The 15,970-nt window shown below is 34.6% G+C and overlaps 8 protein-coding genes across 8 annotated transcripts; 3 read left to right on the top strand and 5 right to left on the bottom strand.

Annotated features, from left to right (window-relative positions):
• Positions 1 to 90: 90 nt before the first annotated feature.
• Positions 91 to 1,571, top strand: LAC1 (Lac1p). The gene has a single exon (XM_020219704.1). The coding sequence runs from the start codon at positions 243 to 245 to the stop codon at positions 1,413 to 1,415; it is 1,173 nt and encodes a 390-aa protein (XP_020076091.1). The 5' UTR covers positions 91 to 242; the 3' UTR covers positions 1,416 to 1,571.
• A 28-nt stretch (positions 1,572 to 1,599) lies between these two features.
• On the bottom strand, positions 1,600 to 3,298 carry AVT7 (Avt7p). The gene has a single exon (XM_020223266.1). It carries the CDS (start codon positions 3,023 to 3,025, stop codon positions 1,715 to 1,717), a length of 1,311 nt encoding a protein of 436 aa, XP_020076090.1. The 5' UTR covers positions 3,026 to 3,298; the 3' UTR covers positions 1,600 to 1,714.
• A 272-nt stretch (positions 3,299 to 3,570) lies between these two features.
• KIP3 (tubulin-dependent ATPase) lies at positions 3,571 to 6,408 on the top strand (the record flags this gene model as incomplete). Its single annotated transcript, XM_020223569.1, has 1 exon — positions 3,571 to 6,408. The coding sequence occupies one exon, from the start codon at positions 3,571 to 3,573 to the stop codon at positions 6,406 to 6,408; it is 2,838 nt and encodes a 945-aa protein (XP_020076089.1).
• A 139-nt stretch (positions 6,409 to 6,547) lies between these two features.
• RCT1 (Rct1p) lies at positions 6,548 to 7,767 on the bottom strand. Its single transcript, XM_020223049.1, has 2 exons — positions 6,888 to 7,767; positions 6,548 to 6,803 (listed from the first exon to the last, which is right to left on the bottom strand). Exons 1-2 carry the CDS (start codon positions 7,450 to 7,452, stop codon positions 6,757 to 6,759), a joined length of 612 nt encoding a protein of 203 aa, XP_020076088.1. The 5' UTR covers positions 7,453 to 7,767; the 3' UTR covers positions 6,548 to 6,756.
• Positions 7,768 to 8,391: 624 nt separating this feature from the next.
• Positions 8,392 to 10,026, bottom strand: CHS4 (Chs4p; the record flags this gene model as incomplete). Its single annotated transcript, XM_020223813.1, has 1 exon — positions 8,392 to 10,026. A coding segment is annotated over one exon (1,635 nt), but the record flags the coding sequence as incomplete, so codon positions are not given.
• Positions 10,027 to 11,439: 1,413 nt separating this feature from the next.
• Positions 11,440 to 12,186, bottom strand: HYPBUDRAFT_109243 (E2 ubiquitin-conjugating protein; the record flags this gene model as incomplete). The annotated part of the gene is made up of 1 exon (XM_020218691.1): positions 11,440 to 12,186. The coding sequence occupies one exon, from the start codon at positions 12,184 to 12,186 to the stop codon at positions 11,440 to 11,442; it is 747 nt and encodes a 248-aa protein (XP_020076086.1).
• A 139-nt stretch (positions 12,187 to 12,325) lies between these two features.
• Positions 12,326 to 13,234, bottom strand: HYPBUDRAFT_109217 (class I SAM-dependent methyltransferase; the record flags this gene model as incomplete). The annotated part of the gene is made up of 1 exon (XM_020218687.1): positions 12,326 to 13,234. The coding sequence occupies one exon, from the start codon at positions 13,232 to 13,234 to the stop codon at positions 12,326 to 12,328; it is 909 nt and encodes a 302-aa protein (XP_020076085.1).
• An 876-nt stretch (positions 13,235 to 14,110) lies between these two features.
• Positions 14,111 to 15,304, top strand: HYPBUDRAFT_139355 (uncharacterized protein; the record flags this gene model as incomplete). The annotated part of the gene is made up of 1 exon (XM_020219703.1): positions 14,111 to 15,304. One exon carries the CDS (start codon positions 14,111 to 14,113, stop codon positions 15,302 to 15,304), a length of 1,194 nt encoding a protein of 397 aa, XP_020076084.1.
• Between the last annotated feature and the right edge of the window lie 666 nt (positions 15,305 to 15,970).

Below are 15,970 nucleotides of genomic sequence, written 5' to 3'. Positions count from 1 at the left end.
AAAAAAAAAAATTGAACAAAAATCAACACCAATTCAAGCCAACAAATACATTAATTTGAGATACCAGGATAAAATTTCAGTTTGCCAGGGACCAGTTGGTTTGAACGTTTTGGATACACGAAGACAGAGAGTGAGTGGCCACCGAAGGTTGTTAATTTGGACTTGTACTGAGTTTTTTTGTTTGACATTGGCTTTAATATTGTCTTTTTCTTTTTTCCTTTTTTTTCAGTTGGTGAAAAAAGATGACTAGAGTTTCAGAACCACGGGTATCTGAACCGAACGGTAGTAGTGTTAGTGAGTCTACTAAGACGTCTACTATACAGAAAGAAGGATTAGTTGAGGATAAGGGATCGAATGATATAAAGAAGGGTAAAACGTCATATCATGATTCATTTCTTGCATCGGTTGAAAGAAATCAAATACGTATTTCAAGATCGCTTTTAATATGTCTTTATTTGTTTCATGTTTTATATCCTTCAGTTCTTCCGTATACTTCGAAATTCATCCATTTACAATATAGATCAGGAACCAATTCAAATGGAGAAGCATTATATGATATTGGTAAAGATGATATTTATTTCATACTTAATTGTGTGATAACTTTAACTTTCTTGAGATCTTTTCTTATGCAATGGTGTTTTGGACCATTTGCAAGATATTATTGTCATATTCATTCTAAAAAGGCTAAAGTTAGATTTGCTGAACAATCATGGTCATTGGTTTATTATATGTTTTCTTTTGCTTTTGGAGTTTATTTATATATCAGATCTCCTTATTGGTTGGATATAGATCATATTTATTTAAATTGGCCTCATTATCAAATCACGTCCTCTTTCAAGAAATATTATCTTATATCAATTGGTTTTTGGATTCAACAAGTTTTCGTTTTAAATATTGAAGAAAAAAGAAAAGATCATTATCAAATGTTCAGTCATCATATAATTACTTGTGCTTTAATCATAGGTTCTTATTATTATTATTATACTAGAATTGGTCATCTTATTTTAATGATTATGGATTCAGTTGATATCTTCTTATCGGGTGCTAAAATGTTAAAATATGCTGGATTTTCAAAAGCTTGTGATTTTATGTTTATTTTATTTTTATTATCCTGGATTATCTTAAGACACGGCTTATACAATTATTTATTTTATCATGCTTGGTCAAAAGCAACTACTTTAATGTCAAATGCAAAATGTGTGCCCGGTGTTATTCAAAAAAGATGCTGGACTCCTAATGTGATTAATTTCTTTCTTGGTTTATTAGGTGGTTTACAAATTATTACTATTGTTTGGATGTACCTTATCTTTAAAGTTGCTTATAAAGTTGTCACCGGTACTGGGGCTGAAGATGTTAGAAGTGATGATGAAGATACTGATGTTGAAGATGAGAGTGTAACTGAAAAGGTTAAATAATTAACCTTGTTATTCTCTCGTCGTGTATTTTTAGTTTTTTGTAATATAAAGAAAGTTAGAAGTAATACTTCAATTCCTTTTTTCGAATTCACCTTTCTTAATCTCCAAATTTGTTCACGATAATTATTCGAACATATATACTAAAAGCCAAAAAAGACCAAAAAAAAAAAAATTGAATTTCCATTTTGATTTCAAATAAAAAAAAAAGTATACTTAAAAACATATATCTCTTACAATACGTATGTCATTTGATTTGTTTGTATTAAAATAGTTGTACTCTTCATAGAACACGATGTAGTTTACGCGGGGTCTAATACTAAACTAACGTATAAGCAAAGAACCATAACGACAAACCCCCAAATTACTAAGAATAATGAAGCATTTTTCAATGTCTTGTGTTTGTTGGTTAAAACATCAACATCAGATCCAACTAATGTATAGCCAAATAAACCTGGTAATATAAATGAAATGGCAGTTGATCCAGTAGCACCCACGATTGCTAAAACTAATGCAAATGATTTAACAGTGACTGCTAAATAATAACCAACTAATAATAAAGAAACAGAAATTGTATAAAAAACTTTATTCGGAAATGGAACAACAAACGAAGGTTTATTTGAATCATTTTGGGCTTCTAATAAATTAGAAGTTTCATTTGGACCATTTGTTGGAGTATCATTAGAGTTAAATTTCAATTTAAACCAATAGTAAATATTATTAACTGATATTCTAGCAGGATGGATCATTAATGGGAATGAAAAAATCACCATGAATACAATGGCAAACCTGCCTAAAGTTGTAGCCCAAGTAGATGGATAACTTAAAACAATATTACCACCAACTTTATTACCAAAAGTGAAATAACCGGTTAATCCAACAAGTATGAACAACCCAGTAGATAATGAGATTGCAAAAGTTATCAATTTGGTTAAATTTGATAAGGATTTGTCTCTTGCCTCATTAATAATCGAAAACATATTTTGATGTCCGGTAAATGCAAATACAATGATGGAAAATGTACTGAAAACTCCACTCACTGTTGGAGGACCCGCAGTCAAATCTCCTTTAGAATCATTGGGAAAATCGCCAAAGAGTCCTTCAAAAACGACTAATAAAGTCAAATAAGCAATTGCTCCTAAACCAAGAATTGAGGTATATTTCAAGGAATCCAAATTTTTCAATAAAGACAATGGCACACAAATAACTGAGCTTGCCAATACCCAAAACTTGGAATAATTCGATTCATCAACAAAGGAAATATCCTCAACTATCGTGGGCATCAAATCTCCAACAAGTACTAAATACGAAATGGCACATCCGAAACATTGAATTGCAATAGCTAGATCAAATACAACCGATAAACTTGGATAAGTAATTGAACATAAGTTGAAGAAGGTGGCATGGCCCCTTGGCACAAACTTACTCACGTACGCTTGTAAAAACAACCCAAACCCTGATGTTAAAGCAGCAAATATTATAATTATCGATCCAAAAATATATCCATCAGTGGAAAAACTCAATGGAATTGACATAAGTCCTGCCCCAATAATGGTCTTCAATAAGCTCACAGACGACGACGTCAACGATGCTCCCTCTTCTAATGATGGCATCGTTATTCCTACCTCTTATATTCAAGTGTCTTGTTTCCCGTAGAATGATTCCTGAATATCTTTCCTTTCCAAAAATCCACAGTTCTAAAATTGCAAATTCAAACCCAAAACCCGTACCGAACTCAAACCTCCGTACCTTTTCCAACATCCGTACCTTTTCCAACATCCGTACCTTTTTTCATGGGTTTGGATCAGAAATTACGCGTTTTTGTTTACTTTTGTTATTTTCCTCAGGTTTTGTCTTTGGTTAAAACGAGATGATATTGAAAGGTACTTCAGGATCTGGTATTTGAGGTTAAACTGCACCAATTAACATATATTAGAACATAACGGAACCATCAATTGCACGATCGAGCCATTCCTCACCTAGTGCAACATTCCAATCAATCCTAGAAGCCTAGTTGAGTCGAAGCGCCCATACATATTCCAGTCATACTTTGAATTAAACGATAACCTGTCGAAAAACAAGTTGAACTCAAAAATAAGGATTGAGCTGTTCCCATCAGAGAAGATACTTTGATACTTCCAGTCCAGAAGCAGTCGTCATGAATATTGCATCATCGCATCCAACTAGGGAGTCCTCGATTTCTGTTGCGGTTAGAGTTAGGCCCTTCACTAATTCAGAAGAATCAAAATTGATTAAGCAGGAAGAAGATCCATTTTTCGTTAGTGATGGCTCGCTATCTTCTCATAACAAGTCATCTGAACGTTCTGGTTCAAAACTGACCTCAGTCTTCAATCCTAGGGGTATTAGAAAGATTGTAAACGTGGTTGATGATAAAATGTTAATATTTGATCCACCCGAGACTAATCCCTTGAGTACCATGCAGAATAATGCATTCCCGAATAATGCTCAGAGACCAAGGATAAGGGAATATCGTTTTGTATTTGATAAATTGTTTGATGTTCTGACTAGCCAACAGGAAGTTTACAATAATACAACTAGACCTTTATTGGATAGTATACTCGACGGTTATAATGCCACTGTTTTTGCATATGGAGCTACTGGGTGTGGGAAGACCCATACGATTCTGGGCTCTCCGCAAGATCCTGGGGTAATTTTTTTAACAATGAAAGAATTGTTTGAAAAAATTGAAGAATTGTCCGACGAAAAACTTTTTGATGTTAGTTTATCATTTCTCGAAATTTATAATGAAACAATTCGTGATTTACTAAATCCAGAAACAAGCTTTAAAAAATTAATCTTAAGAGAAGATGCTAAAAAGAAGATTTCAGTTGCAAACCTATCTTCTCACAAACCAAAAAGCGTAGAGGAAGTTATGGATTTAATTCTATTGGGGAATCAAAATAGAACTAGTTCCCCAACAGAAGCTAATGCCACTTCTTCTAGATCTCATGCGGTTTTACAAATTAATGTAGTTCAAAAAAATAGAACTGCAGATATCAATGAAGAACACACGTTTGCAACATTATCAATTATTGATTTGGCTGGTAGTGAAAGAGCCGCAGCTACAAAAAATAGAGGTGCTAGACTTAATGAGGGAGCTAATATCAATAAATCATTACTTGCATTAGGGAATTGTATTAATGCCTTGTGCGATCCCAGAAGAAGAAATCATATTCCTTATAGAGATTCAAAGTTGACCAGATTACTCAAATTCTCATTAGGGGGAAATTGTAAAACCGTTATGATTGTTTGCATCTCCCCATCTTCCCAGCATTATGATGAGACATTAAACACTTTGAAGTATGCTGATAGAGCCAAAGAAATTAAGACAAAGTTGATCAGAAATCAACATAACCTAGATCGTCACGTTGGGTCATATTTGAAAATGATTACAGAGCAAAAACAGGAAATTAATGAATTAAGAACTCGTGAAAACAAAGTTATTGAATCAACTATTAATAAACAAAATCAAATTCTTGGAAAATGCAATCAGTCTATTCTCGATTCAATTGATTCAATCAAAAAATCTTTGGATAATCATCAACAAGATAAATGGAAAAAATACTTCTTATTAGCTAAAAGAAAATTATTACTATCTCAACAGACTAACATTTCTCTTTTGTCAGAGAACTTACAAAGAATTGGTCATTTTGCATTTTTAAAAGATTTAATTAATTTCCCCAGTTTAGTTTTTCAGGTTAATCAATTGACGACTAAAATTAATCAACAAATTGTTAATTTAGAAAAACAATATGGTACTCCTTCAGATATTGATAATATTTTCACTCATTCGATTATTTATACTTTGAAAAAATTAAAAGAATCAGAAGGTTGGACTCAGTCTCATACTTTTATATTTGAAAATTTAGTCGATGCTTTGAAAGATACATTTGAAAAAGATATAATGATAAATTCATCAATCTTATTTGATTACTTATTATCTGAAATAAAACAATATGTTTCCTTACCTAAAGCATTCCTGGATTTATTAATCATTTCAACTAATCCTGACCAGGACTATGCTCTTGAAAACATTGTTTCTGTGGTTGATCATCTAATTTTAACTTTAGAGTCAATGAATAATAGCGATTTTGATGTTGCAATTGAAAAATGCACTTCTACATTTATCCAGCAGCAATTTAATGAAGTTGACCAGCATAATAATGAAGACCCTTACCAAGGCTTGGAGACGAACAATTTAAACAATCAAATGAATAGTCTGTCACCAAATCAAAATTCTTTGGGAGATACTCAGATTCCAAGACCTTCTTTAGCTAAGTCTAAAAGAGGTTCCACCTCACCTTTAAAATCTTCTCCTCCTAGAAATTTGAAGAAAGCCACCATGAAAAAGCTTAGTCCACCAAAAATTTCCCCAGTGAATAAACTCGGAAAGAAAGTACGTTGGGATGTCTCTGATAATAATATCGATACAAGCATGATTGAAAGTGAACATGACATTAGTATGGAGGAGCCACCACCTCTACAACAAGAGAAACCCAATAATACATATCCCAGTAGTAATGATGATAATTCTCCTATTAATAATGATGTCCTTGATAGGTCAGATATCATGGATGATTTGGATTTTAAGTTTGACCCTAGTCTTGATTCGCCATCGGTCAATAGCTTATTAAAACATAAAGATTCAACCGATTTTTCACGTAATAAATTAAAATATTCTAATCCAAGATTACAATCCTTAACTAACAGGAAACTTCCAACAAGCGAAGAATCTCTCGATAATGAAGATTCCTTATTGAAGTTACCTTTACTTAACAAGGGGGCAAGTACTAAAATAATATCGGAGAAAGAAAATGAACACTTTGGTTTTTCGCCAGGTCTTTTACCATCCCCAACAAATAATTATAAGTCATCAGTGTTAAGTGAACCTTCTAGAGTTATCAACAATGATTTTCGTGAGTATAACCATGGTACTAGAAATATTGGCAGTAATGGCTCTGAAGAAGTTGAATGATTAACGATACCTCATTTAATTTTCACCTATTCCCTTTTTTATTCTTTCTAAAATTTTCTTTCTTTTTACATATCCATCTGTTTGTTTTTTTTTGCATTTCACTTTCTAGTTTATATTTTAATTGCATTTTGTTGTACCCTTTTAAAGTTCATTATTGTACACTACAAGTAAACCCTGTGGATGGTTGCAATTTTAGATTTCCTCACTAAACTTTTTGCAATCTCGCTGATAAACTACAGTTAGGTTATTCCAGCAAACTCGAAAAAATGAAAAGTTTATTCAAATACTTAGTAATATAGAAATGAAAGGTTAAAATTCATCAAGACATTAGGCTTTTTGATTGCAGGCTTACCATCTACCTCCACTTGAACCACCATAGTTATCATTTCTTCCACCTCCGTAGTTGTCGTTTCTTCCTCCACCGTAGTTATCATTTCTGCCACCACCATAACCACCTCCGTAATTATCATTTCTTCCACCTCCGTAGTTGTCGTTTCTTCCTCCGCCGTAGTTATCATTTCTTCCTCCGCCGTAGTTATCATTTCTTCCTCCGCCGTAGTCGTTTCTTCCACCACCGTAGTCATTTCTTCCACCGCCGTAGTCATTTCTGCCACCGCCGTAGCTATCATTTCCACCGTGTTTGTTATCACTGTGGCCAAAGAACCCACCACCAGATTGGTGTTCTTGTTTCTTATCGTCATGAGAAGATCCAAACAAACCATGGGATTCGTGCTTCTTCTTGTCCTTCTTCTTCTTCTTGTCACCATGACCAAACCATCCGCCACCGGATTCTTCATCAGAACTGCTACTTGAGCTATCCTTTTCACCAGCTTTATGACCAAGAACACCACCAATTACAGAACTGGCAATTTTACCCTTGGTACCACCACCAAAAGCATTAGAAGCAACATAACCGGCACCAGCACCAGCAACAGTACTCATCATACCTCTTTCACCACCTTCTCCAGAACTTTCATTATGAGAAGATTGTTTTGGTTGATAGGAACGGTTATCTCCAGAATTGTAAAAATCGTTAGCAGACATTATTAGTTAATTGACCAACTCAATTGAATAAGTCCAACCTTCAAAGGATTTCCCAAACCTTTTATGCTGTTCTAATCAGCAAATATAAGTTGGGGGCAGTCTCTGGATTCTGCATACTGGAGAACTCCACCAAATCACAGCTGAAATTTTCCAATTTGTCCCTTACCCAAAATCCACCACGATAAACTATGGTAAATAAACGCCCAGACAAGTAGTAAGTATGTGACAATCTATTTCAGGTTGTGTAGTGGCTATAACTGAAGTTGATTGTTAAACTTGATGAAATCTCGAGATTGTGACCGTTTCGAGTTCGATGACGGAGCCACTGTGACATTTTTTCCTTTGTGAGAGATGAGTTTTTCACTGGCTTGCCAAACGGCCATGATATGCCATTGAGCAGTGACTGCTTATGCTGTAGTGACGGTTCAATGGCTAGTTGTCCTCATGGAATTCTGCTACAACGTCCATAAAACGTGATCTTTGGCAACCGATGCCGCAGTTTCATAATCCTTCCATAACACAAAATTGAAAGGTACCAAATGACTAAAAGGCATTGATTCAAAGAATGCTCTTGCTGTTTATGTAGTGATCCTGTTGTACTGATGTACTGATGTGTTGTTATGATTTACTGTTAAAATGATTTACTGTGTAATAGTGTAGTGTAATAGTGTAGTGTATTAGATGCGTTTACATATTCATTGAGATTGCAAAAATCGGAAAATATACAGCAAAGATAACAAATGACCTACTTTTTGTATCAAAATGACATATGATATACTATAAACTAATTAAATAAAAGCAAACAATTGACTAAGGAGAAATGAACGAATATATGTATGTATATATTTTTATTTTTGGTGGTGCCCAACATTACATGATTATGCAATCTTTATCTTGAGCAGCCTTTTCATTACCATTTAATAAGTTACCAGATTTTTTCTTTTTCAAATTTTTCTGTAATTTTGCAGCTAATTCCTTATTAGCTAATCTATTTAAACATTTTTCATCACCATTTTCTGCACCTTTTTGATACCAAGTTTGAGCATCATTAATATTTTTAATACAACCAATTCCCTTTTCATAAAAATTGGCTAATGCAAATTGAGCTTTAGCTAAACCACACATGGCAGCTCTTTTAGCCCATTCAAAAGCTTCCAGCTCATCTTTTGGTAAGAAAGGTTCATTACCAACAAGATACCAAGCACACATTGATAACATTGATTCTGGATCACCACCTAAAGCAGCTTGGGTATAATAATGAATTGATAAATTAGAATCTTGAGGAACAACCTCACCAACTTCATAACATTTACCTAAGATGGCAGCAGATTCAATATGACCTAAAGCAGCAGCTTGAGAATATAATTCTAAAGCATATTTTTGATCAGTGATAATAATATCTTGAAACCCATTATAATAAATTTTACCCAATTCATAAGGAGCAGCACCAATTAATTCATTAGCAACGTTTGAAGCACGAGTTAACCATTTAATACCCATTTTTTTAGTATTAACATTATTTGGCATCCCCATTCTAGAATAAAATGAATAAACACCTAATTTATACATTGAAGCAGGGTGATTTTTTGATGCAGCCATTTTTAAATACTCAATTGCTTTGCGTGCATCTCTACCAGTACCTAAACCTTCTTCATAACAATAAGAAGTTCTATAAGCACTTTCAATATGACCATGTTTAGCAGCAGCTTGGAATAAAGCGAAAGCTTCTTTATTATCAACTTTACCTAAAGCACCAGAACTGCAAGCATCACCTAATAAGTATTGAGCTTCAGTATATCCTTTATCTGATAATTTTCTTAAATAATGAACAGCTTCTTTTAATAAAGCTCTCTTCAATTTAGAATCATCCATTTCACTGGCATTTTCTAAATCCAAAGAAGAAGAATTTGATTTTGATTTTGAATGAGATTTTTTCATATTATTATTATTAACTCCTAAATTTTCATTTTTTCTGGGTGATTCATTTGGAGTATTTGAACCAGGAGTGGATGAATTTTCATTATCTAAAATCAAAGCAGTTTGTAACATATACTGAGCATATTGAAATAAAACTGTTGGATCATTTGATTTTTTAGCATTTTTCCTATACATGTCAATAGTTTTAATTCTTGGTAAAAGATGAGAAGAATTATCCCCAAGATATTGTTGAATGACATTTTGACTAAAATCAATCATACTAGCATTATCGGATCTATCATAAATAAAAGAAGAAGTTGAAGAAACTGATCTATTATGGCCTAATCTACCAGGAGGAGCCATTGGAGGAGCACCAAAAATTGAATTAGTATTTGAACCATTACTTGGATTTTCTTGAAGATTTGACATTAAATTACTTTCCGATTTTGAATATTCTTGCTTATTTGAAGTTTCAAATATCGAGTTACTATTATTATTATTATTATTATTATTTAAATTGAAATTAGTAACTGATGAGGTAGCAGATAAAGGATGAGCACCAGGAGGAGAAACCAACCCATTCCCATTGGATGCTTCTTTAGGGAAAGCCGGTGGAGGAGTTTGAGAATCATATAAAGGATAAGGAGTTGAAGAAGAAGTTGGAGACTGTTGAGGTTTTATATGATTATTATTAAGAACATTTTGAATAGTTGGATTATAATGAGCAGATGTTGGATAAGGGCTGGCATTATTTGGATAAGGATTAGTATAATTTTCATTAATCAATGAATCATCTTCTATAGTTTTATTATTAAGTTGATTAGCTTGATCTAATGGACTATGGAAACTATAAGGAGAATTAGTTTCCGGAGTTTCATTTGAAATCGGAGCAGCTGGTGCATCAACAAAGTTATCTACCGGATAAGGGGCTGAAGCGGTTTCACCGCCAGCCTTTTGACGATACGGATGGGAAGTCATACTTTACTCAACTAATAATCAAAAAATTTATCACTTTCAAAACAAATTTCTTTAAATAATGATGAGATCGAGTAATGTGCGCGTGTCTTCTTGCACTCGAGCTAATAAGATCAAGACTTTAACCAACAAGAAGGAAGGAGTTCGACAAGAAAGGTTAACCAAAAAATAAAAAGATCAACCAAAAGGAAATGAACGAAAAACAACGAACCAAAAAAAAAATAAAAATAAAAAAAAAAAAGGCAAAAAGGGCAAAAAACAAGTAAATTAAATGTAATTTCTCACCGAATAGCGTTGAACAAACCACCTTTTGGCGTACTAAACCAGGACACTGGTACGGTTCTAAGTAAGTAAAGTAGGTATGACTTAAGTCGGGCACTCGGGGCAGACAGGATGGAGCAGGACCAAGTGGATCAATGTAGAATGAATGCGGTAGACGGAGCCTAAAATTCGTAATTGAAATCGTATAACAAATCACAAATAACACAATCTGATAGGCGTTACAACGGACCGAGAAGAGCTGTTTCAGGAGTGGGATCGGAAGTGGAGGAAGAGAAGAAGAGGAAGAGAAGAGGAAGAACAAGAACAAGAGGAAGAACAAAAAGAAAAGGAAGGAGAAAAGAGAAAGATTTCAATCGCCATAAATATTCGATTCCAAAAAAAGAAAGGTCTTCCTGACAGCTCGAGGATCCATTAACATGATAGATCGTTGTGAGTCGTTACAAATGGTGGCAGTTGTCCAAAGCAGAAGCCATTGAAAACACGAGGGTTTTGATCATTTTTCGTTTTTTAATAGATTATTGTTTATTTACATTTACAGCATTAAGCGTTGCAAAATATAATTAGGTTGAGATGATGGTACGCACGTAATAAAACTAAGTAATGGACAATCCATATAATAATATGTTGATACAATAATAATCCATACAATAATCAATGTAAATACAATATGAGAAAGTAGCTCTGCTAATTTGATTACAATAGGGACGCGAATAATGATATATGGTATTCACGTGAGTAGTCATGTGACCTACAAAAATTTTAGAATTTAAATTCATAATACATTCTTCTATAAGACCCAGACCCTAAAAGTGATTAACCTCTTCTTATGACACTGAAGTAAGCTGCTACAAAAGCAGCCAACACCACACCAACCAACGTTATTTTCTGTAAACCGTTGCTTTGCTGTTCGGTATCGTCATTTTGTTCTACCAATAAACGGGCACGATCTTCAGGATCTAAGGATTCGATATTTTCTTGTAAATTGATTGGTTTTTCATCTTCCTGCTGTAACTTCTTGCTAGCGTTGAGAGCATCCTGTTGTTTTTCCAACTCTTTTTGTTTGGCGATATCTTTTGCATTCTGTTCAATTAATTCCGGGAAGTTTTTACGAAACCTTTGATTTTCGTTCATATTCCAATTTTTACTTTCCCGGGCCAACCTTCTCTTAACGTTATCACTCGTGGTGATCGACCCGGTAGTGCTTTCATCCCCGGTCATAAAACTTAATAATCCGGTTAGAATGGTAGAAACACTCCATGCTGGATTCCAAGTATCAGGATGATAGTCACTCATACTCAAACATAATCTAGTGTTACAAGCAAATCTTCCGTTGGGGGTCACCACGGATATTGAAGGGGGCTTGAAAGGATATTCTGATGGGAACCTTAAGATTCCGTGATATTGTCCTCCTTCAAATGGAGTACTGGTGGGGCCGGTGATTATATAATGCCATTCTAATATGTTTTCTTCGTTTGGTTTGGCGGTTATAAACGGGGGCGGGTTCGCTTGTATTGCTCTATACTCCTTCGTTAATCTCTTCTGCGACTGTCTAGATGCCATAATATTATATATATACCTATATAGAAAAGGATGAAGTACTGAAATTTGTTTCTTATCGTTTATTCGAAGCGCTTCCTTTTGTTGAGTTTTGAACCAGGTGCACGACGACAGTGTACTCCACCTCCGTACACCTCTTGGTCTAAGTTTTCTGGCCAATTGCCAATATCAAACTGGTTGATACCATGTAGACGTCGTCCCGGTGTTTGATTTTACCGGCATTGAGCTGTTGGACGGTTTCGTCGCTGAAGTGGCTTTCAATAAAGACTTTTTCTGTCCAAGTCCAGAGTCGGTTTTCTCTAGCACTTGATACGTTGGACAACCCAGCAGATTTGAAAGTCTGGTTAATATTATCAATTTTCAATCCACCCATATGAGCCACTGAACTGTCTTCTTTACTGAGTTTTTCCACGTCTTCATTGTAGAAATCGTAGACAAAGAGCCAGCCTCCGGGTTTTAAGAATTCTGCCAATTTGTTGGTGATTTCCTCGTAGATCAAATGGTGGTAGGAAAGAGTACAAATGATGACATCGGCAACACCTTTAAATTTCTCCAATTCTTCTTGTTTTGATTCATCGAGTATATCGTACACGTAGGAGGAGATTCTAACACCTTCCGAAGAGTTTTTTTCGGCACGATGGTTAAAGAAATCGAGAATCGTTGGATTGATATCGATTCCGATAATCTCACTAGGGGTTTGTTTTGAATCCAAGTATGGTACTAATTTTTCTGTTGTTAACCCGGTTCCACAGGCAAAGTCAAGCAAGGTGATACCTGGCTTGAAGACCGAGTTCGGGAAGTCTTGGTGGAAAGTAGGAAGTGGAGGTAAGGTATTTTCAACTGTTAATCCAGAGGCGTATTTATCGCTATCTCCAATAATGCTGTTACTTTCTTCAAGTGTCTTTCTTGGGGCACTTACGTCGAATTGCAAAAGCGATTTTGCCATCACCAAGCTCAATGCTTGGATCGACTCTTTCTCATCGTATTTGCTAACAAAGTCTTCGCTGAAATGTTTTAAGTTTCGTGATGCCAACAGCTGGTAGTCAGTCATTTGTAAAGAAGGAGTAGTATGCGAATTTTCAATTCCATAAATATAATCTATATATATACATACTCTACTCTACCTACTATAACTACTATAACTACTATACATACTTAGCTACCTATTATCCATATACATGATATAAATACACTATGTAAATATATTATGTGAATACCTTATGCAAATATATTATGTAAATACAGTATACTATAATACGGTGTAGTTGTATAGAGTAGATCAAGGTAGATCTGATCGTATCAATACCAACGGCTGTCGATTCCTCCATATCAAACACTGGCCAGCCGTTAGGAAAGCCATAGAAAATGCATGCAGTTACAACTCCTATGCATTTAGAGTCTAAGACGGAACCTGCTCCAGGAAAGTCACGACCCAAGAGGTAACCGACACACTGGTCATAGGAAGCCGACACACGGGATCGCAAGCACAAAACCTGGAACATTGGCGGTGGTGGAACATCCAGACCTTTGATTTCTGGTGGTGGTGTTGTCGGTTTCCTCATGGACCTTTCTGTCGGATTCCTTTTTCGTCTGATAAGCAAGATTTGTATTGTTATCGCACAACAGCAAAAGAAAGATGCAAAATCTCTTATTGTTGGTGCTGAAACTTTGACTCAGAGACATGGAAATTGAAAGAATTAGGTAGGTACCGTGAGTTTATTATTTGGTAGGGGTTTATTGTTATTTTATCCGATAATAATTCTGTCAATTTCCTTATATCAAGTTGATGATAATCAATCAAATTGTTATCGATTGCATCTATACTATAAATATGGACTTAAATCTTGAGTGATTTGGATGGATGAATTGATATAATCAGTATCATACAATAATCTATTCAATAATCTATTCAATAATCTATTCAATAATGGCCTCTCCAGCTCTTCTCCAAACTATTCAAGATGGTTACCCAAACAAAAGTGTTCCGGAACAAATGTACGATTCAAACTTGAAATCGTCTTATGAAGCCCTTTTGGCTTCCAAAGGTATCAGTGCCGGTATGCCAGCTAGTGTGAAGTTTGATCCTTACAAACATTTGAAATATTACGCTAATGAAGAAGAAAAAACCAAATACGATGCTACTAATAGAATTAGTATGAACGATTTGAACATTGCTGATCCAAACCAAATCAGTACTGTTGGTGTTAGTGACCCATTCCCTCTTTTCACCGATGAAGCCATTGAAATCATGAGACAAGAATTTTTACAAAAAGAACTCTTTTTGAAATATGCTAAATACTGTTTTAACTCTACTTCCGGTTTGGATGCTAATCTTAGAGGTTATGTTAAAAATGACGATGTGGTTGAAACTCCCTTCATTCATGATGCCTGGACTCATCCTAAAACCATGGAATTGATCAGCAGAATGGCTGGTGTTGAGTTAGAAATCGTCATGGATCAAGAAATTGCCCACGTTAACATCTCAATGAAAAGTGAAGAACAAGCTGCTGAAGAAAGAATTCAACAAGCTAGAACTAGAGCTTTTTCCGGTTCCAGTGACGGGGAAGATATTCCTGCTGTTGTTGGATGGCATAAAGATTCTTACCCCTTTGTTTGTGTTTTAATGGTTTCTGATACTTCTATGATGATTGGTGGTGAAACCTGTTTAAGAAAGGGTAAGAAGAACGGGGATGCAACTGCTGAAGTTATCCCAGTCTCTGGTCCAAGCCGTGGTAATGCTTGTGTTTTACAAGGTGGTTGCATTGAACATATTGCTCCAACTCCTTCAGGGGCTAGTGAAAGAATCACCATGGTTACTTCTTTCAGAGCTAAAGATCCAACTCTCGCCGACAACTCTTGTTTGAACACCGTTAAACCAGAAATCAATTTTGGTTCCAGATACCATAACTTCTACCCTGATTGGATCAAATATAGATCAGAGTTAGTCAAACAAAGATTAGATCTCCTCAATGATGAATTATCGGTTGAAAGAAAAAATGGTAAATTCGATAAAGAATCTGCCATGGATACTTTGAAAGATATAAGTGCTTATTTAGCTAGAACTTTTGAAGAAATGGAAATTAATGATCAAGAATGGGATAAAATTATTAATAATAATTAGAGTCTCCCTATAATACCCACTGGTGGGTCCCTTTTACCTTCGTCATTTTTCCGTTCTTCCAGTCATTTTGTTTGTCTTTAGTCATTCTCTTCTTTATATGTGTGTCTTATGCCTCTTGTTTTGTGCTTTTAATAATATTTGTTATTCTGATTGGGTGCTCACTTGTAGTATCTCACCTTTTGGGTGCAATTTTGCAAAATATCTTCAAAACTCGTTCACCAATTCAAAGTTCGTATATTTCACAACGGTTGTAAAGAACCCATCTAACCGATCAGTGGGTCTATACACGAATATTCCTCCTGTACAACAGTCTGCTACACGATTTCACACAATACAAAGAATCAATTGATGCAAAAAAAAAAAAAACATAATTTTTTTTTCAGGGCTTGCAAAGTACAATAATTTACAGAATAATAACTAAATGCTTTAGATAATAACTCCATTAAAGTAACTATTTCTAGCAACGATGAGTCGAGAGAACTGTTTTCGGCAGTAGGCATAGAGTAGGGGAGGGGAAAAATGTAGTATAATGAATTTTAAATTAAATTTTAAGAACAAATATGAAAAGAATACTATATAAAAGTGAATAAAGAATATGAAGTGAACTTGAAAAACCAATATTTGACATATGTAAAATAATAGAATATTAAAAAAGTGCAAATTGAA

The sequence above is a fragment of the Hyphopichia burtonii genome (assembly GCF_001661395.1).
Source record: "Hyphopichia burtonii NRRL Y-1933 unplaced genomic scaffold HYPBUscaffold_4, whole genome shotgun sequence".
In the NCBI taxonomy this organism is placed as follows: domain Eukaryota; kingdom Fungi; phylum Ascomycota; class Pichiomycetes; order Serinales; family Debaryomycetaceae; genus Hyphopichia; species Hyphopichia burtonii.
This window is presented reverse-complemented; position numbering and strand designations above follow the sequence as displayed.

Bases quoted from the DNA above. Each gene is read 5' to 3' on its own strand.
- LAC1 (XM_020219704.1), top strand. From the start codon at position 243: ATGACTAGAGTTTCAGAACCACGGGTATCTGAACCGAACGGTAGTAGT.
- AVT7 (XM_020223266.1), bottom strand. From the start codon at position 3,025: ATGCCATCATTAGAAGAGGGAGCATCGTTGACGTCGTCGTCTGTGAGC.
- RCT1 (XM_020223049.1), bottom strand. From the start codon at position 7,452: ATGTCTGCTAACGATTTTTACAATTCTGGAGATAACCGTTCCTATCAA. The intron at 6,804-6,887 runs GTGGAAGAAATG...ACAACTACGGAG, and splicing joins AAGAAACGACAACTACGGAG to GTGGAAGAAATGATAACTAT.